Source organism: Capronia epimyces, assembly GCF_000585565.1.
Source record: "Capronia epimyces CBS 606.96 chromosome Unknown aczIQ-supercont1.1, whole genome shotgun sequence".
NCBI lineage: Eukaryota > Fungi > Ascomycota > Eurotiomycetes > Chaetothyriales > Herpotrichiellaceae > Capronia > Capronia epimyces.
The window spans coordinates 1948246-1972619 of NW_006912904.1; the positions used below are offsets into that span (position 1 = coordinate 1948246).

At 53.8% G+C, this 24374-nt stretch overlaps 12 protein-coding genes across 12 annotated transcripts; 4 read left to right on the plus strand and 8 right to left on the minus strand.

Moving 5' to 3' along the window:
* Nucleotides 1-197: 197 nt before the first annotated feature.
* Nucleotides 198-1435, minus strand: A1O3_00723 (uncharacterized protein; the record flags this gene model as incomplete). The annotated part of the gene is made up of 2 exons (XM_007730873.1): nt 198-1243; nt 1360-1435. The coding sequence occupies 2 exons, from the start codon at nt 1433-1435 to the stop codon at nt 198-200; spliced, it is 1122 nt and encodes a 373-aa protein (XP_007729063.1).
* A 350-nt stretch (nt 1436-1785) lies between these two features.
* A1O3_00724 (uncharacterized protein) lies at nt 1786-2261 on the minus strand (the record flags this gene model as incomplete). Its single annotated transcript, XM_007730874.1, has 2 exons — nt 1786-1844; nt 1919-2261. 2 exons carry the CDS (start codon nt 2259-2261, stop codon nt 1786-1788), a joined length of 402 nt encoding a protein of 133 aa, XP_007729064.1.
* Nucleotides 2262-2788: 527 nt separating this feature from the next.
* A1O3_00725 (uncharacterized protein) lies at nt 2789-3775 on the plus strand (the record flags this gene model as incomplete). Its single annotated transcript, XM_007730875.1, has 2 exons — nt 2789-2905; nt 2969-3775. 2 exons carry the CDS (start codon nt 2789-2791, stop codon nt 3773-3775), a joined length of 924 nt encoding a protein of 307 aa, XP_007729065.1.
* Nucleotides 3776-3925: 150 nt separating this feature from the next.
* Nucleotides 3926-4279, minus strand: A1O3_00726 (uncharacterized protein; the record flags this gene model as incomplete). The annotated part of the gene is made up of 2 exons (XM_007730876.1): nt 3926-4098; nt 4177-4279. 2 exons carry the CDS (start codon nt 4277-4279, stop codon nt 3926-3928), a joined length of 276 nt encoding a protein of 91 aa, XP_007729066.1.
* A 675-nt stretch (nt 4280-4954) lies between these two features.
* Nucleotides 4955-6196, minus strand: A1O3_00727 (phosphomannose isomerase type I; the record flags this gene model as incomplete). The annotated part of the gene is made up of 1 exon (XM_007730877.1): nt 4955-6196. One exon carries the CDS (start codon nt 6194-6196, stop codon nt 4955-4957), a length of 1242 nt encoding a protein of 413 aa, XP_007729067.1.
* A 571-nt stretch (nt 6197-6767) lies between these two features.
* On the minus strand, nt 6768-10290 carry A1O3_00728 (uncharacterized protein; the record flags this gene model as incomplete). Its single annotated transcript, XM_007730878.1, has 2 exons — nt 6768-8513; nt 8599-10290. 2 exons carry the CDS (start codon nt 10288-10290, stop codon nt 6768-6770), a joined length of 3438 nt encoding a protein of 1145 aa, XP_007729068.1.
* An 887-nt stretch (nt 10291-11177) lies between these two features.
* On the plus strand, nt 11178-11740 carry A1O3_00729 (uncharacterized protein; the record flags this gene model as incomplete). Its single annotated transcript, XM_007730879.1, has 2 exons — nt 11178-11265; nt 11355-11740. The coding sequence occupies 2 exons, from the start codon at nt 11178-11180 to the stop codon at nt 11738-11740; spliced, it is 474 nt and encodes a 157-aa protein (XP_007729069.1).
* A 185-nt stretch (nt 11741-11925) lies between these two features.
* A1O3_00730 (uncharacterized protein) lies at nt 11926-13759 on the minus strand (the record flags this gene model as incomplete). The annotated part of the gene is made up of 3 exons (XM_007730880.1): nt 11926-12841; nt 12897-13247; nt 13302-13759. 3 exons carry the CDS (start codon nt 13757-13759, stop codon nt 11926-11928), a joined length of 1725 nt encoding a protein of 574 aa, XP_007729070.1.
* Nucleotides 13760-17510: 3751 nt separating this feature from the next.
* On the plus strand, nt 17511-18008 carry A1O3_00731 (uncharacterized protein; the record flags this gene model as incomplete). Its single annotated transcript, XM_007730881.1, has 2 exons — nt 17511-17691; nt 17746-18008. 2 exons carry the CDS (start codon nt 17511-17513, stop codon nt 18006-18008), a joined length of 444 nt encoding a protein of 147 aa, XP_007729071.1.
* A 244-nt stretch (nt 18009-18252) lies between these two features.
* On the minus strand, nt 18253-18750 carry A1O3_00732 (uncharacterized protein; the record flags this gene model as incomplete). Its single annotated transcript, XM_007730882.1, has 1 exon — nt 18253-18750. Exon 1 carries the CDS (start codon nt 18730-18732, stop codon nt 18253-18255), a length of 480 nt encoding a protein of 159 aa, XP_007729072.1. The 5' UTR covers nt 18733-18750.
* Nucleotides 18751-19143: 393 nt separating this feature from the next.
* On the plus strand, nt 19144-22596 carry A1O3_00733 (uncharacterized protein; the record flags this gene model as incomplete). The annotated part of the gene is made up of 1 exon (XM_007730883.1): nt 19144-22596. The coding sequence occupies one exon, from the start codon at nt 19144-19146 to the stop codon at nt 22594-22596; it is 3453 nt and encodes a 1150-aa protein (XP_007729073.1).
* Nucleotides 22597-22783: 187 nt separating this feature from the next.
* Nucleotides 22784-24235, minus strand: A1O3_00734 (uncharacterized protein; the record flags this gene model as incomplete). The annotated part of the gene is made up of 2 exons (XM_007730884.1): nt 22784-23947; nt 24047-24235. 2 exons carry the CDS (start codon nt 24233-24235, stop codon nt 22784-22786), a joined length of 1353 nt encoding a protein of 450 aa, XP_007729074.1.
* Between the last annotated feature and the right edge of the window lie 139 nt (nt 24236-24374).

Genomic DNA, 24374 nt, shown 5'->3' on the forward strand with positions numbered 1-24374 from the left:
CGACCTGCTTCAATCTTGGTCGAGTTGGTTGTCGTGTTCTGTCCGTGTAGTGTATATCCCGCACAGATCCTATACTGTCCATCCGTGGCATCTATTGCTCACTGTTTCTCTCGCGTTTGGTGTCGTAGGTGTTAAGTCAGTTTGGTGTCGTAGGTCATTCTAGCAAGGAAGGCAAAAGGGAAGTGGTTGGTAACGAATCAATCCGTTTTCCCTCCTTCTCCCTGGCTTCCTATTCTCCCTAGGCTATACCGATTAGGCCACGAGAAACTCCCGCCGCTCGAGAAGCTTTTGAGATTCGGTCTGGTCGAGCCGGTCCTCGTTTTCGCGTTCGTGTCTGCCAGCAGGATCGGGTTCAGGCTCTCGGCGTCTTTTTTCCGTCTGTACAGCCACCAGCTCCCCATGGTGATCAAAGTCAGCACCAAAGTGAGGAGCAGCCAGAACCACCAGATGCCATTGACGGTGACGTGAGAGCCGCCCGGCGAGGAGAAGATCCCACCGTCGAGGATGGCGGCGGTGAAGGTACCAGGAAGAAAGACCATGGTCAAGGAGGCGATGGCGCTCATGCTGGTACTGTCACGCTTCATGTCGGCCGCGAGACCGATGTTGTTGGCCGCGTCCTGCTGCGTCACCAGGTTGTACACCAGGCTCATGGTGCTGTCCTTGCGGTTCTTGTAGTTGAGGAACCACATCTTCTGCTTCTGCATCGAGTCGATCACGTAGTCGATCGAGTCCCGCACCTGCTGGTGCCGGAACGGCTCGACCGGAGCGTCGAAGATGCGCGCGTGGGCGTCCCGGATCCCCGTGGCCGTGATGATGCACACGTCGGCGTTGGCAATGTGCGAGTCGGCGTTCTGGCTGATCACCTGCAGTTGCTTGGTCAGTTCCGACAGCTGCGTCCGGTCGCGGTTCTGCAGGCTGGCCAGTTGGTCGTCGACCTTGTTGATCTGCGTCCACATGAAGCGTCGGAAGCGCTGGACGTGATGTTTGGATGCCTCGAGCGACAGCGTCGACAAGATGACGTGCATGTCGAACGGGTCGTCCAGGAAGATGCCCGGTCGCGCTGGCTTGGAGCTGGTGCGCAGCGCAATTTCGAGCACGTTTTTCAAGGCGTAGATGCTGCTATCCTGTCGCTTGTGCGAGATGAGGTAGATGGTCTCGCGTTTGGAAACGTCGTGCCGCATGTACACCGACAGCGGTGCCCCTTGGACCTGCAGGTTCCAGCGTGGATGCTGGCAGGAGAAGTCTAGGATGCAAAACATCACATCACATCATCAGTGTCCTGCTCATGCCCGCGACAATTCAAGATGAACGACAGTCTGTTCTTCTCGTCACGTCATGGCTATCATACTATGTACTTACCAAACGCTTGTATCTTGTCGCCCTGGCCCGTGTCCCAGTGGTGCACTGGCGCCCAATAATCTGGCCGGCCGAGCATGTTCAGCAAGAAGATAGGATGTACCTTCATGGTCTGATATAGGTGTTGTGCGCTGCATTGAGACATCTGGATGCGGCTGCCGAAGGATGTGTCTTTGGCGGGCATCAGCGGCACGAGGCTGCACTTGTTCATCAGTGCCAGTGCTACGTTCGGAAGACTCCCCAAAAAAGACTCACAAGAGGAGGAGGCGACCTTTCGGGATATTGTCGATGTCAGCGCTGGGTGGTGGCAAGGGCACCTCCTGGCCATTTTCATTTGGATGATGCAGAGGTGCGCCCGCGCTCGACCCCTATAGTGCCAGTTCAGACCAAGCAAAGGGGTGATAGGAGGATAAGGGTTCACCCCCCGAGTCAACCGGGACTGACCTGTATGACATCCTTCAGTCCATAATCATCAAGCGTTCTCCATTCTTCTAGCAGGTTAGCCATAGCCCTAGCACAACCGCAACACGAGAAGACGTTGGCATCGGCCTGAGCCACATACCTGCCCCGGCGTGCGTGACTTCTAGGCATTCAATCTCCGTCTGGGCGGAGAAGTTCTCGTATTTTCCCAAGTGCGTATGAAACTGCACAGCATCAAACACTTGCTGGAGAGACTGGAGGTTGTCGAGCGGATAGTCGCCCGCGTCCAGCGCGTAGTCAAAGTTCAGTTCGTTGGACATTTGTAGATCATCCGCGTTGGTGTGTCGGTAGACAGCGTTCGTCTCCCTCGAATTGGGTCTGGGCACCACCTCTGTGTTGGTGCCCAGCGTGGCTTCCAGGCGAGAAAAGCCAAAGCCTGCCTCGCCTGTCTCTGCCCTGTGTAGCTTTTCAATCTCTCCAGGCATCTTGTGCACTGTACGACCGCATACAACTTTCTTCAGGTTTGTTTGTCGAGAGGCAGTCAGCGAGAGACGTGCTTTGGAAGGTTGGTATGCAATAGCCAACTAGACAGTGTATCGGGAGCATATATCCATATACGGATGTGTTTCCATGTGCTTGGAGCCCGCGCTGGTGCAACTCCTCAAGCTGAGGCTGAGATTGTGAAACCTAGAGCGTTCCAGGAATAGTGCCCCATACTCCGTACAGTTTGTAAACCGGCTTTTGCAGAACGGAACGGCGCGTGCAACGGTGATGGTCGCCTGAGGCTAAGGCTTAGGCCTCCTAATCCTCCCAGAGTCCAACGAATGAGGAGTTCTGGCCCCCAGAAGAAGGGGCGGAGCAGCGGCCCAAAGACACCAGCAGTGATCAGGGGGAGCTCCAGCATTGTCTTTCCTCAAAAGCCACAATAATACCAGTGATAAGAAACGTCACCTATCCTGCAATCTTGATACGCTGGAAGACAGCCTGGACTCCGCGCCTGGATTGAGAACCCATGTCTCGGGAGCTTGACTATGACGGTTTGCTATCTCGATTCGATAGCCTCGTCGCCAGTGGCGTGGTGAGTCACCAGGTCTCCCGAGAAACCGAGGTCGAAGATAACGGTGTCAAAGTGCGTGTTGCTCACACTGGAGAGATTTCGTTCCCCTTTTGCTGACGCTGCGCGACAAACCAGTTCAAATATGAAATCACGGAGTCCCTCACCGGCAAACCCGCTGCAGGACAGGCTCTTGCTTCCCCTAAACAGGCTCCGACTCATAATGCAGTCTCGCGCCCGGAAACCTTTGGCCCTGGCAGCGACATTGCCAATGTCCATCCCGATCTCTTGATCACCACCATCCACGACACACACCTCCTCGTGGTCAACAAGTTCAGTGTCTTTCGACCGCATCTTCTGCTCCTGACCGTGGATTCGTATCAACGGCAACCTGAGCCTCTGTCTCAGGCCGATCTGGAAGCAGCGTGGAAACTCCTCACCGAGACGGACGGCCGCTTCTATGTCATTTTCAATTGCGGATTGGCTGCAGGAGCCAGCAGGAGCCACAAGCACATGCAGGCGATTCCACATCCTGATGCACTTCAGCCCAGTGCCTGCGGCTGGAGGTTGTTCCCGGACTATGACCCTCCTCTGCCGCCGCACTCGATCCCGTTCGTGCATTTCATTCATCGGTTTGATAATCATGTAGTTTCTGGACCCGAGTTGTTTGATGTGTATCTGCGACTCCTCGGGGATTGCAGGCGTGCGTTGACCATCCCGGACGAGCAAGCAGAGTGCCCGCACAATGTTGTGCTCACAGAGAAGTGGATTGTAACGATACCACGATCGAAAGAGAACGTTGGTGGGACGACAGCAAATAGTGCCGGCATGATGGGTTCGGTCTGGCTGCGGGATGAGCAGCAACTGGAGCAATGGAAGGCCCAAGGACCGGCGTGGGTGCTCTCACAACTCGGCTCGCCGAATGAAAAACCATCATGCAGCTAGACCTGAGACGGAGAGGAGGCTCGACGCATGCAAAGAACAGAGTGAAGTCGCTCATGTGCATTAGCAGAATACCTCAAACCATGCTGTGCATCCGGAGCACTGCCAGAGAACCGGCGGACCTGGGTTGTAAAGATTCCAGATTCCAGGCCATCATAGCACCAGTCTCACCTTGAGCTTCTCGGATCCTGAGATCTCGTCTTCGCGGGCCAGAAGCTCTTCCATGTCCCGGGTGCAGCTGAGGTAGCGGCCAGCCAGCCAGGGCCTACGTTCGTGCGTCAAGAAGGCTATCGTGTCTCCCGTCAATGCCGGGTTGTCGGTCAAGGCTGTCCAGAACGCCAAAAGGTCTGCTCAACACCACACTAGCCGTGGAAACAGGCAGCGGATCCTGCTTTTGCTCTTACCGGAATGTGTGTCTTGGTGCATGGCCTCTGCTAGTCGAGTCATGATGCCGCCAGGGTGCACCGAGTACGCCAGAAGACCGTCGGCAGCGTGTTCGACGAGCATGAACTCGCTCAATTTGAGGACGGCCCACTTGGATGTGCCGTACGCGCTGGCATCAAATCGTGAGGTTGAGGGCGTGAGGTGAGGATCACAGACTGTGTGGCCCTCGACGTCGTAGAAATCGTCTTGATTATGAATATGTCTCTGGCTCTCAAAAGAGTTCTTTCATATACACAGTAAAGTATGGCCTTGGTGGTCGGACGTGCTCGCAGTATTGTGACCATCGATGGACGGACGTGGCAAGGCAAAGAGCTTCCTCGGCGATTTCCACTCCCCACAAAACGCCGCAGGAAAAGGGAGAAGAGATCGAAGTCCGAGCGCTGACATTGAGGGTGCTGTATCCGTACGCGTATCTCGCGGCGATAGGGCCGGGAGGGAGGATCTGGTGGTCTTAAAGCACGCGCCGCGGCGCTTTGATTTTGTACGCTGCCGCTGCCGCTGCCGCTGCCACTGCCACTGCTACTGCCATTAAAGCGTGTGCGGCTTGGATGCCTGAAGTCGACGCTGACATGATGTACAAGAGTGTATAAGGCTAGATCACAACATCGACTGCAGCCGGGAATAAGAGGACTGTGATGAACGATATTACTAAGTAAAGACAGTTTTATATCATCTATATCCTTTATGGGACCTGTCAATCCCACTCAACTCTCGGTATTGACTGTCCAGTAAACCGGCTCATTCAGCATATGCCCGGTAGACAGCCAGTTTGTCTCTAGCATTGATCTCGACGGGAACCCCCTGCCCGATGAAATAAATGTAGCCTTCCCCAAGTGGATACTCTCGCCCTTCCGCTGTCAAGTTGCCGTATCCAGTCGTGGCGACCATGATGCTCGGGCCCAAGATTGGCTTTACGGTTTCTGTCTCTCCCGGGGACAGCTCCGTCACCAGAATATTGAACTCGCTCATGGGGGGTCTGAACTCGATGGTCTTGCCGTTGCCGCTCTTGTCAGTTGCTTCCCTCTTTAGCATGGGTTCGGAAGGATCATGTTGCTTGAAGGTCAGAGCATCTGTAAACAGATCCACCGAGTCCCGGTCCGGCTTGGGACAGAAGCCGGTATTGATGACATTGTTCGAGCGAGCCATACACTCGACAATGTCGCCGGAGAGATAGGCGTGAATGCCATCCGCGGGGATGTACACCACCGATCCGGCTTCCAAGACCATGTAGTTCATGCACACCAAAGCCACGAGGTTGCCGTTGTCATGCCGTCCGTATTGCTCCTCTAACCGGCGAGTTAGATCTAGAATGTATGCCTGCTTCCCATATCGCTCTACAGGTGTCGACAGAAGCCCTTTGACCGCAGCAGCGACGGTGTCCTCGGGCGCCTTGAGCATGCTTCGACAAACTTCGCGAAGTGTCTCATTGTCGAACTGTTGGCTGCCGGACCCGGACCGGGGCACAAATTGTTCGAGGCAGTCCAACTTGGTTAACTCTTCAATGTCTTTCAGAGGCTTATATCCGATGAAAGCCTCAAACTTCCCAAGCGCGACCGCTATCTCCGGCTTGTGGTTGGGGTCTGTATACTTTTCTGGATCCTCCTTGTGTAACTTCTCCGACAACTCTCTATTCGGATGAATCTGCAACGGCAGCGCCTTCGCGATGGAGAGGATCTTGGGAAGAAACGGTAGGTTGGCTCCAAACTTGTCGACCACGGTCTTCCCAATCAGCTTGTCCTTGTTCTTGTTGAGGATCTCTTGCAGATCCTCGCCTGTCTTCAACGAGTACGACGGCAGTTCAGGGTATGTGCCCATCCACATTTCCGCGTACGGTTTGCTCTCGTCTACCTGGAACTCGGGGTTCGTCTTCTCGCAGAGCCGGGCAGCTAGCGATTGTCTCCCTATCTTGCCCCAGGGATACTCGTTGCAACTGCATTTTAGCTGGATCACTGACCCTGACTCTGATTCTGATTCGGCCATGTGTGCGGGAGAGGATGAAGGGATCGAGGAACGAGGAAGAGGCACTGCGAGGAAGACTACCTACCTAGGTAGGAGTAGGTCGAGATCGCTTTCCATGGGATTTTGTACCGATGCATGATTGCGATGGCGATGATGATGTAAATCACTATGATGTCAGTCCGTTCCATGTACAGAGTAGATTTCCACCCGCACCAGCTCAGTGGATCATGACGCTGACGCGACGCCGAAGGAAGTGCGAAGTCGAGGGTCAAGGAGGAGTGGAACATTACGGAGCACGGAGTACACACTGCACAGTAGCGAAAGCTCAAGCCCACGAGCCTCGTGTGTGGTCCGCCATGATGATCCTAGAACCCAACCTGGGGGGGTGCGAGCCGCCACGGATTGATACCTGGACCTCGTCGATTTGGTATTGGATGCTGCCCCTGGAAAAGTAGTATCCGGTTCCCCTCCGTCTTGGCACCTATTTACTACTGTCGTGGCTCTATGAATCAAGGCGCACGTCAGACACAGGAAGTCGACAGTGCCACGAGTCAAGACTCTGGAGATGGTTCTTTCGGTCATACTCTATCTATCACAGTATCTGATCTGTCCCCGAAGCAGCTGGATACTTCGTGTCCAGATATTTTGAAAGACTCTCGCCAGTCAAGTCTGCAAACTCGTCCATCTCCGTCCCGCCCAAAAACTCCTGTAAAGAAATGTCCAAAGCATCAAAGTTGATGTCCTCCTCCGGGACAGGGCTAGGTTCTTTTCGTGTTTGTCCCTCTGTTCCTTTCACGTTCTCCCGTTTTGGCCTTATCCCTTTGGTTTTGGGCGCCCCAGAGAAATTGCTAGAAGAGGCGGGTACGGAACCATCTCCTAAGCTGCCATATCCAGAGTCTATCGATGAAGTTGCGGAGTGATTTGGCTTTAGTTGGGAGGTGGCGGTGGCGCCCGGTGTACTAGGCATATCAACCACACTGGAAAGCTTGACCGGAGTAAATCCATTGGCCAGCGCGGGAGGTTGTACCGTTGAGGGTTGCAACGGCAACGGCATCACTTCATCAATTGCTGAGGGTAAGCTTGTGCTTGTATCAAACCCGAAGTTGAAATCAGTGAAGATTGTGTGATCAAGTTCATCCCCGTGGCTCCAGCTGTTACACTCGTCATCATAGGTATCGATTTGAGTGTCAATGTTCGATAACGCTGGAACGGTGACGCCAGTCATACTCTCGCCTACTGCGAAACTTTGGCTAGGTGGTTGATGCACCCGTTCAACTGCGAGAGCTTGTTCGACTGAGAAACCATCTTGTCTCGGTCTAGCCGGAAGTGGCCGACTAAAATATTGGTGATGCCCTGGAAGCAGGAAATGTGAATTTGACTCTGTTACTCGTTGCTGGTTCCCATTCAAGGGTGTCGCAGGGATCGACGAGACGGGCGTTAGCGAAATCGAGTTTCGGCGTGCCGAGTCGGGAGGGAAAGCTGAATGTGGCGAGGCCTCAGCAGAAGGGTTTGCAGTAACAAAGCTGCCGGCGGGATTGAGTCTTCCAAGTACCTCTGTCATAGATACTCTCAGTTGTTGACGGATAAACTCGCGCGTCTCCATAGAACGTAGCCAGTCTTGCCCCGGAGCTGCAAGATACTGATCTAGCCGAGATTCGAAGCGTTCGCCCAAGGCTTCCATGGCATCTTGACACTCCGCTGCAGCAGGACTGAGCGCTGACTGTGGCGATGTGTCGACGTTGTCAGCATAGGGGCTCTCTGGCTGCGGTTGATTAGGAAAGAGGATGCCGTAAATGGTATACCAAACTTGCTCCGGGGTGTTTGCCGGCCGCTTCCGTCGAATCTCGTTATATTGTGCCTCGTCAAACTTTTCTGGATACGGACAATCTACCACAAGGCACGACTCGGTACGTAGATGCGCCTGTAACAGATCCTGATTATCGAACTTGGTGTAGCAGCGGACGCAATAAATTTTCCGCCAATGGACACGGTAAAGGTGCTGCTTAAGACGAGAGATATCTGGCCAGTATCCACTTGAGCACCCGCGGTACTGCTTCTCATGACGGTTTTGTTCAGAGTATCTGGACTTGTGGTACTTCGCAAATGGGCAAGCGAACAACTTTTCCGTAGTACGGAGGGGATCCAAGGTCTGTTTGATCTTTTTGGGTGTACCTGCAGATTCTTCATCGTCTTCGTCATCCGGCTCTCGGCCTCCTCCACCGGGAGAACGCTTCAGGGGAGTCTGCGGGTTCGAGGACACGGAGTTGGATGCAAGGGGCATTGAAGCTCGATCTCCACCTGCTTTGCGCTTGGTGCCATGATTTTTGACGTGGTCATCCTGGCCGCCAGCGTTAGCCCCATAGTTTCAGTAGAAATAGAAACAGCAATCCAGGTAGGTATGAGGGGGTGCATTGCAGACTTACAGAAGGTAGATCTTGAAACTGCGAGCCAATCCCAGTTGACGCCTCATCCACTCGCTGCACCATGGCTGCCTGTGACTGGAGAGTGCACAGCTGTTGTTTGATGGCCAAGACGGCTTCCTGTTCCCTCAGTGAGGCTTGTTGCTCTCTTATGGCAGTCTCCCTCTCCCGTAAGGCTATCTCCTTTTCACGTAAAATCATGTCACGCTCACGTCGCCAAAGTTCATTGTCCTTGGCGTGATCTGTCCTAGTAGATGCATCGGTCTCCACCGAGGCATGTCTCGACTTCTTCAGGGCTGAGATCTCAGGACAAGCACCCGGGTTGACTATCGTTTTCGACGCCTGAAGTGGCCTCTCGGTCCGACGACTATGAACTTTCGAAAAGTCCGCCATGGCCAATCCTGCCGTTGCAGCGGCATATTGCTGGGCTTCTGACCGACTTCGTCCTCTGTTCAGAGTGGCAAGGTCATGATCTTCGGGCGAGACGACACGAGACACATTCCGTATCTTTTCTGTGATCTCATGCCGACAGCTCCATCCAGCCTGATCACATGACGAGCATAGAATACGATCGCCGTCCTCACATATCGAGCAGTGATAATACACTTGATGCAGCCGTATTGGACTCTGGCACGAATCACACCTCATGGATCTGGGAGAAGTTTGGGATTTGTTCTGTCTGACTTCGGGTTGATTTGAGGGCATGCCGCTCTCTTTCTCCTTGGCTGGGAGGACATCATTCAAGCGGGTGACAGGCTCATTATGTTGAGTTCGGGTGGAATTTTGGAATGGTGTATACTGAGGGAGCTCGGCAGGAAGCTCAGCGATATCCGCAGACAGGCGCGCAGACGGGGCCGTAGACGCGGCCGGAGACAGGGCCGTAGACAGGGCCGTAGACGGGGTAGCGGGACACCAGTTGAGATAGTCACGGATCTCTTCCTTGCTGTCGAAATCATCCAAAGTCGGCGGGTCAGCCTTTTCTGACCTTGCGCGACGGCTGAGTTTGCTGAGAGGCCTTCTCAGGCTCAGATTCTTCACTACCTGAGATGCAATAGCCCTGGTAGTCCTGCTACGCAGTGGTAGAGTCTCTCCTCGAGCAGCAGCATCCTTCTTCCGCGCAGCCGTAACTTCGGCAGCCCATGCCGCCCGCCGCGATTTCTCCTCGTCTTTCTGTCGTCTGAGCTCTTCCTTCTGCTGTTTTTTAAGTGACCTCTTCAGAGCCTTTTGATACTTCCGTTGTTCACTGAATGTCTCTATTCTCAACTGTGGTCGAGGGGGGCAAGGGTCTTGAAGCTGACAATCGGTCACGGTCGGGGCGACAGGTGGAGGGCTGATTGCAGAAATCGGGGAGCCTCTGTACAGGCTGAGCGCTCCAGCTTCAGCTTCACGGTGCAGGGTTGACAGCGAATTCAGACTGTTGGACCTGTCCCATTGACACTGTGGGTCGGACGTGGGATTGTCGTTGCTCTGACCAGCACGATAAGGATAAGGCACGTTTCGAGGTTTGCGGGGGACAAGGCGGAGTGCCGAATCATTTGGTTCGGGAGGGTGCCATAATTGTTGTGAACGCAGAGCTCTCTGGGTTTGATTTGCGATCTGTAGCCGTTGTCTTATGTCACTGGGGGACTCGTCGTGAATGCTGATCTTAGCCCGGATATCGGGCTGATCCCTGGTGCGAAGAGCCAGAGAAGTCATTCTGCTCCCAGACTCGACTCACGGTCTGCTTCAAGTGAGGTAGGGGCTCGCGTCTCAGAGGCAGAGGCAGCGATATGATGGAGTGATCACCACAAATGAGCTGCTGAGGTCTGGAGCAGCAACAGCTGCAGTTATGGAGGGAGCCCGCCATTGTTGATAAGCTGGTGAGCATGGCGCACAGCTGTTCAATGCGAGACACCTCACAAAAAGCGCCGGGTCTGACAGGCGGTTCACTTGGTAAACGGTCCAATTCCCAGGGGCACAGTCCCGCCGTCAGACAGCTCTCGTAGAGGATCCTGGTCTGGGGAGCACGATTCAATGCACGATGACTCTAAGCTCGTGGATTCGGTTGGCTGTTTCTCCCTTAGTTGGCGGCCTGAGGCTGACACCGATGGCACAGCCACTTCAGCCACTTCAGCCACAGGCTAGCCTAAAGGCATCAGCCACAGGAGCTTCGAACGAGGGGCTTCCCATTGTTTGATACTTAAGCGGACAAGAATAGAGCAGAGTCACACGCAAATGAACCATGTAGTTACTGGTATTCTGTAGTGAGACTGAGATATCCAGCTGCGCGGCTCAAACCGTCAGGAGTGAGAACGAGGTGCTTGTCATGTGACCCTGTCAGGGCACCATCACGTGACCAGAGTCTGCCTTGCCCAGCCACAAGTGGCTCAAGCAGGCAGCTTTCTACGGAGGAACAAACTGCGTCAATGGCTTTGATTCTGACGTGCTCGCATGGTCACCACCTGGGCCCCTTAGGTCCTCTTCACTATGAGAGATGACGATATTGCTTTTTGACGACACCATCATTCCTTGTCCTGAAATCGAGCAGAGGTCCAACATCTACAGGCTGCCGGCCAATACAAATCCAATATCCATAATCCATCATGGAATCCGCGGCCAAACGCTTTTTCTCTCTCCCGTACTTTGCGGTCATTGGCGCGTCTCAAGACCAAAGCAAGTTCGGATATAAAAGTAGGTATCTCGCATCTCGCCTCCTTCTTCCTCCGCCAACCACCTGTCGTGGCCACAGGGCAAGATTGACCTGAATTCCTCCGGGCTAGTTTTTGCATGGTATCACGTCCACTCACTTCCGGTGACGCCAATCAACCCTGGCCGCCCCTCAATCTCGGTGCCCTCCAAGACCTACGACACGATTCCTTCGGTCTCGGCGCTGCCTCACCCGACCGAGACGGGACTGTCTTTGGTCACGCCGCCCGCGGTCACTAGGCAAGTGCTGAAGGACGCCAAAGCCGTGGGAATCACGGCCGTCTTCCTACAGCCGGGGACCTTTGGGGACGAAGAACTCAAGTTTGCCAAGGACAACTTTGAGTCCGCAGTGGGTGGCTTCGAAGATGGCACGGTGGGCGGAGAGGGGTGGTGTGTGCTTGTCGACGGTGAAAATGCACTGCGCGCAGCGGGACGGGAGATTGTAAGGCAGAAGTTGTAGAATTCGGGTTGGGCTAGGGGTGGCATTATCAACATATTGAGCTCTCCTCGCAACGAACCTCACTGGGGCGATGGAAACCTGACAGGCTTCTGAAAGCCACAGACAGGAACGACCAAAAAGACAATACCTAATGTGAGATATATCAACTACGCGGCCCTCCCATTCTTCTTCAAAACACTCGTACTTCACTCATTCACACTCTTCCGATGTCCAAACCTCAGGTTCGCCATGGCATCTCCTTCCTCGACGGTCGCCACTCCCCCTTCAACCCGGACATTCCTGAAGTCGGCTTCGCTGAGTGTCTTGATTGGGCCCTCGAACCAATGCCGCCCACCCCATTTCGGGAAGAACCATCCTACCAGGCTGACGATGGAGATGATGCCAATGCAAATTGGTGCATAGTTGAGTGTCTGCGCATCGACAGGATACAGTTGCGGCAGTGTCAACACGACGAACAGAAACGAGATCCACAATGTGGCTATCAGAGCCAGGGGGGCGGAGAATCTGCCCAGGTGCCATTTCCCCGGCACGAATGATTTACGGCCAACTGTCTGCCTCGCAACGATGGGAAATAGGTATGAGACATTCGTGGCGATTGTTGCAGTGGCCGTGATGGCAGAGAAAGCCACGGCCGAACCTATGACCGCAGTGGTCACGGCAATCGAAATGGCGCAGACCAACAGCGCCGCGTTGACGGCCATCTTCCTCTTCGAGAGCTTCCTGAAAAAGGAGCTAAAGGGAAGAACGTGGTCTCGCGAGATGGCGTAGGTCACGCGCTGGGCAGACATGAAGCAGCTGGCCGTGGCGCACGTCGAGTCGACCCAAAGTAGAGCCAGGATCGCCACAGCGCCGTTTTCGCCCACCAGTTGAACCAAATACTCGGCCCAGTTGTTGGCGTACGTTGCGGAGATGATGCCCTCAAAATCTTGCATACAGAACAGGATGAGTATCAGCGTCGGGACCGAAAGAAGCCAGGCGGAAAACGTCGATAGATACATGCCCTTGGCCACCACTGTCGAGGCTTGCATTGTCTCTTCACTGAGATGAGCAGACGCATCGTAGCCATAGAACACCCAAGCTCCAAACAGGGCCGAGATAACCCTGGCAGACCCTGTTAGCCCAAACTGGTTCTTCTTCGACTTGAGTCACTACCTACCAGCAGTACGCGTCCGAGGCCTCTTTCTCCGCCCCAAGATTGATCCCGTTATAGAAGAGGTTGAACACGCCGGAACTCGTGTTGAAATGTTTCTCAGAAGCCTTGATCGGGAACCAGATCCAATACATGAAGAAGAGGGAGAAGAAAATGCCCACGGCAAAGCGGAAATAGTATTGCAGCAGTTTGGTGCTGTAGACATTCGGAATCATGGCGAAGATCATGCCGATGCTGGTGAGCAGCCATAGGAACCAGCCTTTGCTCAGCACTTCGGCGTCCGGGTATTTGATCATGAGCGCTGAGACTAAAAAATTCGTGGCGCCCTGCTGTACCCCAGGAACAACTGTGACCCACCTGTTGAGACAGTCATTACTTTGTTTGCTGCTGGAGAGTGAATAATGTGCTCACCCGGCCCAGTTCCACCAGGCGGTCATCCAGCTGAGAAAAGGACCATACTTTTCTCCTCCCAGGCGGTAGCTCCAGAAATAAATACCTCCTGTCGTTGGAAGAGCGGCGCCCAGCTCAGCCATCACCAAGCTAACACAGCACGAAAGCCCGCCGACTAAAGTCCAGATGGAAAAGGCGGCTTCCGGTCCTCCAGTGTACATAACCCAGCCGAAGAGCACGGGGATACCTGAGATGAAATTCATACTAGTAAAGGTGGCGGCCCAAGACTCAAATAAGCCCAGGCACCGGATAAACTCTTGCTTGTAGCCCAGCGTGGCCAAGTGGTATTCATCGTGGGTGAGGATAATGCCGACGTTAACGTCGTGGGTAGCTCCGTTCTGGAAAGAGGGAGCCTCAGAGGGGGTTGAAGACACTTTGAAGTCCGTCTGCGACGGCACCTTCTCGACGGACGAAGCCATGCTGTGTAGAGATTGTGAGAAGAGTAAGAGAGACTCACTTTTTGGTAGAGCCGCCTACCGCCATATATCCCTATGCTATCTCTATCATGACGAGTTTCCCGACTGGCTTCGGCCTCTGATCTCGGACATCTGCACCAGCACGATATACTCGTACTCCGTACTGTGTTGTCTTGTAGCCCAACCGCGGGATCAGACGGTGCCTGGCATAATTAGGCCCGTCGTTATCATGGGCGAGCAGCTTGTGGAAAGCTTGCTGAATCACCCGCTATACCTGTTCAAGTGCGAAAACGCGGAGATCGTAGTCACAATGAAGAACCTGGCAACTGAGATTGACCCGTTGACACCTGTTTTGTTGATTGCCGTGAGCTTATCATGCTCTTTTGAAGCTTGCTTCCATCGGCCCTGATTGCTCGACTTTACACGGCAACTGGGTCTACCATCCGTATGGATGATACCAGAGACGAAGAATCTGTAGTGCGATTCTTAGCCAATCGTGGCCGCGAGCAACGAAAGGAAAGCTTGAGCTCGAGACGTCCTTCGATGCTGCTGACTCCTTCTTCCGCTGCGACTCATGCGGGTCGATAACAGATAAACATAGACCGTATCTGTACTCCGTACACAGGAATGAAACAAATGCTACACCGTCCAGTTTCCACACCAATGCGGATCGAGGTGGTCATAACGTACGTCTCCACCCTAGGAGCGAAGATTGAGATAAGAGCCTGGAGACTCGAATCGATATGTCGGGCGGTGCCACCTCCCGTACGGCTTACGGGGTCGTACTCCATAGGTAGACTAGTCCAGCATCCTGGAGTGCATTGGCTAGGGACTGAACAGTGGGCAGACACCCCAACCGTCCGCTCTTTTCCGTGGACATGGCCTGCACAAGACACTCGACACATGCCCATGGTTCCCGGGGTCTTTGCGAGGCCTATTAGGTCCATCGGAACATCGGCGAAGTGGCGAAGTGGCGAGACTATCTGCGACTATGGTCGCGTCTTTGAGAGGAAAAAAGGGGGCAGCTTCAACCAAGCCCGATCAAGCACTTCTAGGCGATTGCTTGTGCCCTTCCACTTGTACGACATGATCCACAGCCCATCGTCTGGTGGAATAGATACCACGACCATGTAGCCTCCTTGGTGCCTCCCTCTTAATGAGACGTCGTCAAGTAAAGTAGTATAGGCGTCAAGGAGGCAGCCCTTGGATCGCTGCTCAGTTGTCATGGCGAATCGATCTACAGGGATACAGTATCCTTGACTTTTGTTCATCCATCATGTGTGTACCATCAAACATGTTAACCTGGTGCGGCAATAAACGTAGGCTGTTCGACCTCTAGTGGGATGACCAGGGAAAAGGATGTAACTGTCCAGTCTGGTCTCTTTTCACTCAATCCCGGGACTTTTGTTGCTAATTCTTAGACTACCTCGAGTACAAGAGTGTGAATGGAGTAAGCTCGGTAATCAGTATCATTTGTTGGAGCGAGATTGGACTGCGCTTGTGCACCAGCGTTCTCTTCCAGGATGTGCGACTATACAGAAACCAGGTCCAGGTAGTCACGAAACTATCGAGCTGCTCGTCATGTGGCGTGCTCTTCTTGGAGAGCAGTTGCCCTCTGAGCATCATCTGGATCCGCGTTGTCGACACAGCAATAACGCCAGCTCAGAGGTACCAACAACTCAAGATCTCCAGACCGGTTGGGAGCCTTCAAAGGTTCCCAAGAAAGCGGCTTTTTTGAGCAGTTTGGTTGTTGTGCATCTCCCTTGTGCCTCATCCCCAAAGTGCTGACCACGGGCAAATGGCGTCTTGCAGATGATGAGAACATAGTAGGTAAAGCCGGAAAGGCCAGTCGTAGGAGTCGTTCCGCCACACGGGTCCGACATCTTCACGGCTTGCTAGATATCTAGATCCTCACTCTAGAAATCTAGATCCTCCCACTAACAAGCATGAATTATCTTGATATTTAGTGCCGTAGGCGTTTTCCACGACTGAGAGCGGTATTCGTGCCGAAATGCCCGTTTCGGCGTCATGAATATGGCAGATTGGATGTCAAGACCTTCAAAGCCGGCCGCAATTCACTCATCCTCGGATTTTGCGTAATGTTGATGAAATCCTGTCAAAGGATATATGCGGTCGCTTCGAAGTGATGCGGCAGTGTAAAGAGCCGGTGCCAGTAGTTTCAGAAGCCGCCTCTTGAAAAGCTTGGATCTGTTTGGTCTGCCAGGCTACCCAACGGTCTTGCTGTGCCCGCATCTGTCTGGTGATCTTTACATGCATCTCGGAGCAGGCGCTTGTGGATCCCATGGATGAGCCAGAGGACGACTGAGCTCTTCTGAGTACCGGTCTGACCCCTTTGCTTTCTGAATACATTTGAACCCTTTTGATATAGTGAGTTGTGAAACACGCGGGGAGATCACTGTAGAGAAGAGTGCTAGATGGCTTTCAAAATTCAAGGGATCATTGCGATCCTTATCAGTTGGTCAGAGTTGCAGTGGGGGAAATAATTATGCCATCGCGAGTGCTGTGGATGGAGTGATCCGAGATAAATCCTACCTTCCTCAGCGCCCTGGACCAGGAGGGACTATAGTCTGATAGCAGGGACCTAACACCATCGGCTAAATGTGCTTAGGAATTCATTCCACGCGAGAAATCCAGGTCGCGGTCTGGAATGTCGTTGGCTGTGGACATAGAAATGAAGTCATAGCATGGAACTCGCCATTTTGGCTCAGTTGGAGTAAGCAACATACAACTGCTCTATCAAGCGGACTTGATGCCGGAGAGGTGACCTAGACTAGGAGTGCCTGAGGCGGTAAATCGATCAAGCTCTCTTGACTCAATTACTTCACCCCGAGAAATCTCCTGTTCCATTACTCATGCTTCGACTTGTCCAATGACACGAGAGTTGCGACGGCCAGATGAACCCAGAGCACATAGCTTGTGGATTTAGGCACGCCCGCAGGATCCGAAGGGTGAGGTAAATAATAACGGACGAAGAGGGTGACATCTCGAAGGTCTGAAGATATTAAAGAGGCAGGCTTCATGTGTAGGATGGTAGAGAAATCAGGAGACTGCGTCTAGCGGGATCACTCCATTTCGATCGACCACCAAGTCGAAATGTCACTGGAGCTTGCAACCTCGCCGCGATGGAGATATTCTTTCGGCTTATGCCCAAGAGGCAGCGGAAGATCCTGAGGATCTGTTTGGGCGTTGCGAATGCCATCTTTTCTCTTGGGGCGAAGAAGGCAGGAGGAAGTCGAGCGGAGGCTGGTCATTGATGGGCGGTGAACTGCGGACTGGGTTTTAGGCTTTCTCTGTTTGTTGCTGGGTGACCGAAGCCGCTTGACCGGGGGGCGCAGGGAGATGGACTAAGACCCAAGTGTCAACAAGTCAGTGCACGCGCTACTAGTATCTGCTTCAGGAGAGCCTCATCTTTCCATTCACTGCAATCGAGTGTTCAAACCTCAGCCGAGCCTGCATCGTCGAAATTTGGGATAGAAAGTGCTACACTCTCGCTCAGTCAGAATCAAGATGGTGAGTTGCTCCTTGCTATTCGTCCAATGATCTACCCGTGTGCGGGAACCAAGGCAAAGGAGGCAAAGGAAAAGGGTGCGCCCGCAATGACAACCAACTCCAACCACTACAACCCAGCACCAACACACCCTCGTTGTCTCTATGAGCAACCCGCCATATCTTGCCACAATACTCATCGCTGCCTTGGTTCTCTAAGGGCGATCTCGTCCTCCAAACTACCCCAATGGCTAATCCTCATTCCTCCTCGCAGACTTCTACCAACTACAAGGAAGCCTTCTCCCTGTACGACAAACGCGGCAACGGCCGCGTCGCTCTCGAGTCCCTTGGCGACCTCCTCCGTGCCTGTGGACAAAATCCAACACTCTCAGAAATCAGGGACCTAGAAAAGCAAGTGGGAGGTGACTGTGAGTTACTGAATTCCTCTCCATCTAGACATGCGTGAGCTAATGGGTGGCTAGTCGACTTTGATGCCTTCAGCAAAGTTCTCAACAGACCCGGCGGTTTCAGAGACCCTGGCGAACCAGAAGAATACTGCCGTGGCTTCCAAGTATTCGACAAAGATATGACCGGGTTTATCGGAGTGGGCCAACTGAGATACATCTTGACCAACCTGGGTGAGAAGATGAGCGATGAAGAGGTTGATGAGTTATTGAAGGCTGTCGACACCAGCAGTGGAGAGATCAACTACATGGAACTTGTCCGGACGATTCTTGCAAACTAAGGTCCGGTGCTCGGGCACTTAGCAAATATGGTCTTGATTACGAGCGTATGGTTTATGGCTTGGGAAGCAATGCATCCTCGGTTGGCGCGGAGTGATTTGGCGTGAAGAGGTCCTTCTGAAAGCGAATGCTGAGGCAATTGCTCAACGCTCGTAGGCATAAAATCCTGCAATTGCGAGTCTGTAGGGATATCTTGGACGCAATAAACAGAAACCATCAGTCACCCTTTGTTCCATATTAATTGTACTATTCCCCTCCGCCATTCTCTGCCCACGGAGGGGGTTGTGCGCTCTTCCCACTCGCCATGTCGGCTGTACTGAGCATGCCTCCAGGGAGTAGATACATTGGCCTCTGCTGACCTGAATCCTGCTCTGCAGTTTCAAAATGTGCCTGATCGAGACCGTAGCCGACGACCAGGTTGCATCTTCCACATCTCAAAAGCGTTCTCTTCTCAAAGCCATCGTCCCGTCGAACAATCACAGGCCTACGGTCGGAGACAATATTGAGCAGGATAGAATTGGAAGGCTTGAGATTTTCCCGTACCGCGTCCCCAGATGCAGTTATGTCGACAGGAGGGGCTAGAATTAAAGCACCATCTTGGACCGGTTCAGCTCGGCGAGGGAGTGACTCAAGTTTATGTGTGGTGGTTAGAATAAGGGTGGTACAGAGACAGTGATAGGTGTTGATCTGTTGTAGAGGTGTAGGCGACTCTTCTTCTTCGGCCATGAGAAGCTCTGCTGCAATTGGGGGCCTTTCCCGCTATTTGTGTGGGCTTGTCGGTTGATATTGGATGCCAGGAAGACTTTCAGGCACCGGAACAGGGTTGCGTACTATATACTGTGGGTAGGTGGCAGGTACTGTAGTAGATAACCTTGACGATTCAAAATTCCCCCCGCGGCCGCCACGAGAGTCAGAAATTCGGGTGTGTCGATAGGCGCATCGCCGCCTACAAGGACCAATAATCGACGTCACCACTCGCGCTTTGTAAGGACGCACGCCTTCTAATGCGTCCAAGTGGAATTGCGCTTGGATATTGAGATCGCAATGACTCGACGTTCCCATCGAGTATGATCTTACACAAGACTCTACTTCTCATGGCCCTGGAGCGACTGGCCGTATTTCGTCCTGGTTGTTGCGATGCCACCCTTCCTCCCCCGTAAAAGGCTCTCCTCCACACCACCTGCTTCGCCGCAATCTGTTCCGACCAAAAAGGCGAGACTTGCAGATGTCTTAGACGCCGAATCTAGAAACGTCCCTGGCCTCGACAAGAAAAAGACCTTCTCCGTCGGTAGCGATGACTCAGACTCAAGCCTCAGTGAGGTGGACAGCAACGAGTTTGAAGATGTGCCGGCCGCACCTCCACAACCTTACGGTCCGCTCCAGGACCAAGGGGATAATGACGATGAGGACGATGAGGATAATATAGAATGGGAAGACGCTGGTGGAAAACCCTCGGAGTACCCAGCACGTACACCTTTAGCTGACGGTCCGATCGAACTGGTCTTCCGAAAAGACGACGATGTGGTTGACTACGGCACATCCGCTGCTGCGACTAAAGGTAAAACGGGTCCAACGAAGCGAGAGAAAGAGGCGAGGGTACGGGCTCACAAAATGCATGTTCAATTTCTACTCTGGCATAATGTGATTCGGAACAAGTGGATTTCAGACAAGACAGTCCAGCAGATCTTGGTCCAACAATTGCCACCGCAGATTAAAAAAGAAGTCCACAAGTGGAAGAGGGCCAGTGGCCTGGTCGACCTGGACACTGAGGCGAAGTCGAAAGCGGAAAAGAGTAAAAGACGAGGGAAACAGAAGGAGATTAACCCACGGAAAGAGAGGGACTGGGGAAGACCAAGTCAACGCGTTGAAAGGGGCAAAGCCGACATGAGCAACGGTGACCCCCTGATATCACTCATGAACGTCTTGTCTGCATACTGGAAAAAGAGGTTTGCGATTACTGCGCCAGGCCTGAGGAAACGCGGCTATGGAACCAAACAGGCGTTGAAGCAGATCATATACTCCTTCAGAAACGATGAGCATGTTGATGAGGAACACGGAGAGCGCATCCGGAATCTCAAAGAGTTCCGCGAGGTGGCAAGGAGATGTGAAGGTTCAAGGGACGTTGGAGCTCAGCTTTTTACCGCCTTGCTCAGAGGTCTTGGGATCGAGTCGAGGATGGTAGCAAGTCTGCAGCCCTGTGGATTTGGCTGGACAAAAGCGGAGCAGTACCTGGCCCGGAAGCCTTCGCAGTCCGTTGAGATGGATACGTCTTCTGAAGAATCTGACTTGGGTGACTCCAAATCTATTTCGGAGATCACGATGTCGCGGAGTACCAAGAAGCCAATGCAGCGAAAAGCAACGCAACCGGTCAAGAGACGCAAGAACGACGGTAGTTCAGATGGTCCCATTAACCTTGATACAGAGGCCGACGACAATGACAACGAAGAGGGGGTGGATCTCCGAGACGACGATTCACTAATGGATATCACTCCCTCGATGCCCAAAAAACGTCCACAGAAGTACGATCGCGATAACCCCTTCCCAATCTACTGGACTGAAGCAGTGTCTCCCATCACAAACAGGATCCTTCCGGTGTCCCCTCTTGTTCTTGCAAATCCAGTTGCTTCCACCCCGGAGATCTTGGCTTCTTTTGAGCCTCGTGGGGCCAAAGCCGAAAAAACGAAAACTGTCATAGCTTATGTCGTTGCGTATTCGTCTGATGGGACCGCTAAAGATGTTACTGTCCGATATCTGAAGAAGAAGATATGGCCGGGCAAGACAAAAGGGTTTCGCTTTCCCGTTGAAAAGATCCCGGTTTATACCAAACATGGCAAGATCAAAAGATACGAGGATTACGACTGGTTTAAACGTGTGATGAGCTCTTATGTACGACCGGACTTGATGCGCACGGCTGTCGATGATATTGAAGATTCTTCTGATCTTGTCCCGCAGTTGCCGGAGAAAAAGGACGTCAAGTCAGATGTGGACACTCTTCAGAGTCTAAAAGCTTCGGCAGACTTTGTGCTCGAGCGTTTCTTGAGGCGCGAAGAAGCATTGAGGCCCGGCGCAAAACCAGACAGGATGTTTGTGTCTGGTAAGGGTCCGAACCTGAAGGAAGAGCCTGTATACCGTCGCAGCGATGTAGAAAGGTGCTTGACGGCAGAATCATGGCATAAAGAAGGCCGGAGACCAAAAGCAGGCGAGACTCCGCTGAAGCTAGTGCCTGTCCGAGCGGTGACTCTGACCAGGAAGCGTGAGGCTGAGGACTATGAAAGGCAGACGGGAGAAAAGCAGATGCAAGGCCTTTATTCCTGGGATCAGACCGAGTACATCATTCCTCCTCCTATTGAAAATGGCGTCATACCCAAGAACGCGTACGGGAATATCGATTGCTTCGTGCCTAGCATGGTCCCCAAGGGTGCAGTGCATATCCCCCTCAGAGCGACTGTGCGGATATGCAAGAAGCTGGATATCGACTACGCAGAAGCTGTGACTGGGTTCGAATTTGGAAACAAGAGAGCAGTCCCCATCTGCACAGGCGTTGTCGTTGCGAAAGAAAACGAGAAAGCTGTGATTGAGGCCTGGACCAAGTTCAACGAGGAGCAACGGAGGAAAGAGGAGGGCAAAATGGAAAAGTTAGTGCTAGACCTGTGGCGAAAATTCGTCATGGGGCTGAGGATCCGCGAGCGAGTCCAAGATACCTACGGAGACGTTCTGACCGACCACTCTGATCTGACTCGTGGCATGAGCAAGGATCAGCGGATTAGTCTCGACGACGACGACCGCATGCCGGGGGCAGCGCTGCCACAGGAATCTGATGACGACACCTTTGGCGGCGGCGGTTTCATTGTTGATGATGAGCCTGCAGTGCCTGAAGATCTAGAGATGGTTCACCAAGAGGAGCCGCCAGAGACGAACAAGTTGAAAGGCAAGCAACGCGCAGCTGCAGAATACCCGACGCCCACATCACTTTCACCCTTGAAAGCGCCAGTGCGGCGGCAGCGGCAGTCTCTTCTTCGAGCAGCTCAGGAAAGCCAGAGCTCCGAACTGTCATCCGTGTCCAGTGATGATGCTGAAGACGACGAAGACGACGGCGACGACGACGACGACGATGATGATGAACAGTCTGAAGCTATGAACGATGCATCTGACGAAGAGATGGGGGTCTCCATGGGTCCGACATCAGACAGATTGGTCGAAGTATCTATACCTGGCCCTCGTCTCCGGCGCTCAACGAAGGGGAGGGCTCAATCGAACGTACCCAGTTCTCCTGCCAGTGATAGCATTGACACGTCGGACGATTCTGGGCCCGCTTTATCTGGTGGTCTGGAAGAAGACGATGGAGACGAGTTTCGGCCAGCAAAGCCATCTCCGCGCAGACCTCATGCTCGAGATACGGTTAAGTCGGCGTCACAGCGAACGACCAGAAATAGCACGAGACACCAGCGCTCCACGACCGCAGCTGAGGTCAAACACGGTCATGTCAAAGAAGTCTCAGAGGATGAGATGGTCACGCCGCCAGCAAAACGGACCCGCCGGCGGTTGAGGCGAGATAGCACGATTGTGACGAGCCCGTATTTTGAGGGTTAGTGGTGTATCTTGATCAGTGATGCATTGTTGTAATTTGATTGTACAGTACGGAGTAGACTTTCAATGATATCCGAGGTAGAGGGTGTCCATAGGGATATGGATATATAAGCCTGTGCCCGTGCCTGGCTGCCACTGTTGTCCCTAATCTAGAAACCGCCCACAAGAAGTACCTGGTATGGGAATCAAGCTATAAATCACTGTCGCGGTCTCCTTGGTCCACGTCATGCTCTGCGTCCGCGTCGTCGGCGGGATCCAGAACCTCCTGGCCGGCAAAGACGAGCCACTGGCCGGCCAGCACGCTCTTGCGCCACAGCTTGGTGACGCCGTCGGAGCCGTTGCTCATCAGCACCTGACCCTGGCCGTCCCACGACAGCGACCAGGCGTCCGAGTGCGCGTTGGGCAGCGACGTGGACGACTGGATGGTCGTCGCGAACGGGAAGACATGGCCGGTGCGTGCGGTGCGCGATGGCGTGCCCGCTGCCGAGTCCGCGAGCGCCGAGCCCGCCGCGCCGTGGGGTTGGGTGGTACGGCCGGTGATGGCGGATGTGAGGCTCGATTGTTGTTGTTGTTGTTGTTGTTGCTGCTGCTGCTGCTGCTGCTGGTGTTGGTGTTGGCGCTGTTGGACGTTGGACGTTGTCCGCGAAGTCGAGGTGGTTAACGAGGCGGATGCGTCCGTCCTCCCGTTGGGGGCTTCGGCGACGCCCAGCTCGAAGATCCGCACGGCGCCATCCCGGCATGCGGTTGCGATGCGGTCGGTCCCGCGCACACTGAACGGCGCCCACTGCACGTCACGCACCAGGGCCGGGTGGCGCGGTAGGCGCGCCGCTTCGTAGAACATGATTCGGTGGCTGGCGTTGGAGGTGCCGGAGCCGGGGCCATCGCCGCTGCTGGGGACCATGGAGCGGTACAGCTTGACTTCATTGAGCGCCGACACCACCAGGCTGAGCTGGTTCCGGTCGTTGCTGACACTGTTCACATATGCCAGCGGGGTCGGGTTCTGGTCCCAGCGGACTTTGAAGCTCGTTTCATCGCCCCGGCCGGGCGGGTTAACGCCACACACGTTGAATACGTCGACCAGCGTCCACTCCCGTAGGTCGTCGGGGTTGGTCGGCTCGTAGATACTCAGAAGTCCCTGACGGTCGATGAGCGCCAGTGTCATGTACACATTGTCGGTCGTCTTCAGGTCAAGCGATACGAAAGGGACGCGTGGCGTGGACTGGATGGTGCTGATGCGTCGGAATCGTCGGCCACTGTTCGGCGCTTGTGCCACGTCTTCGGCCCACAACTGGAATTTGAGGTCGTTGCCGATGGACGCGATGTGCGAGCCTGTGGTTGGGTGGAGGAATTTGGCCTGAATCATGGTCAGGTCAGGCAGATGTAGGGTAGGTAAGACGTAGACCGCAAGACAGATAGAGACGGGGGACGGGGAAGGGGGGAGGACAGTACGTACGTCCCTGATATCCGAGTCGTGGGCGGTGAAGGTGTCGACCAAGGTGCGCGCGCCCGTCTTCACGTTGCGATCCCACACCTTGATGCGGTGGTCAATTGACGCGGTGAGGATCCTGGTGCCGTTGAAGTTGGTGTGCAGCACCGTCACGCGGTCCTGGTGGCCGGTCTCGAACTCCTCAGCTTTGCCCATCGGGGATGGGGATGGGGATGTCGTCACGTCAGTCGCAGTGGTGTAGTCAACAGTTAAGCTGCTTCAAGCCATGGCAGGATCCAAATCTGGGAATACCGGCGACCAGGGGCAGTGCTAGTTTGCTAGTTCAGGCAGTCGA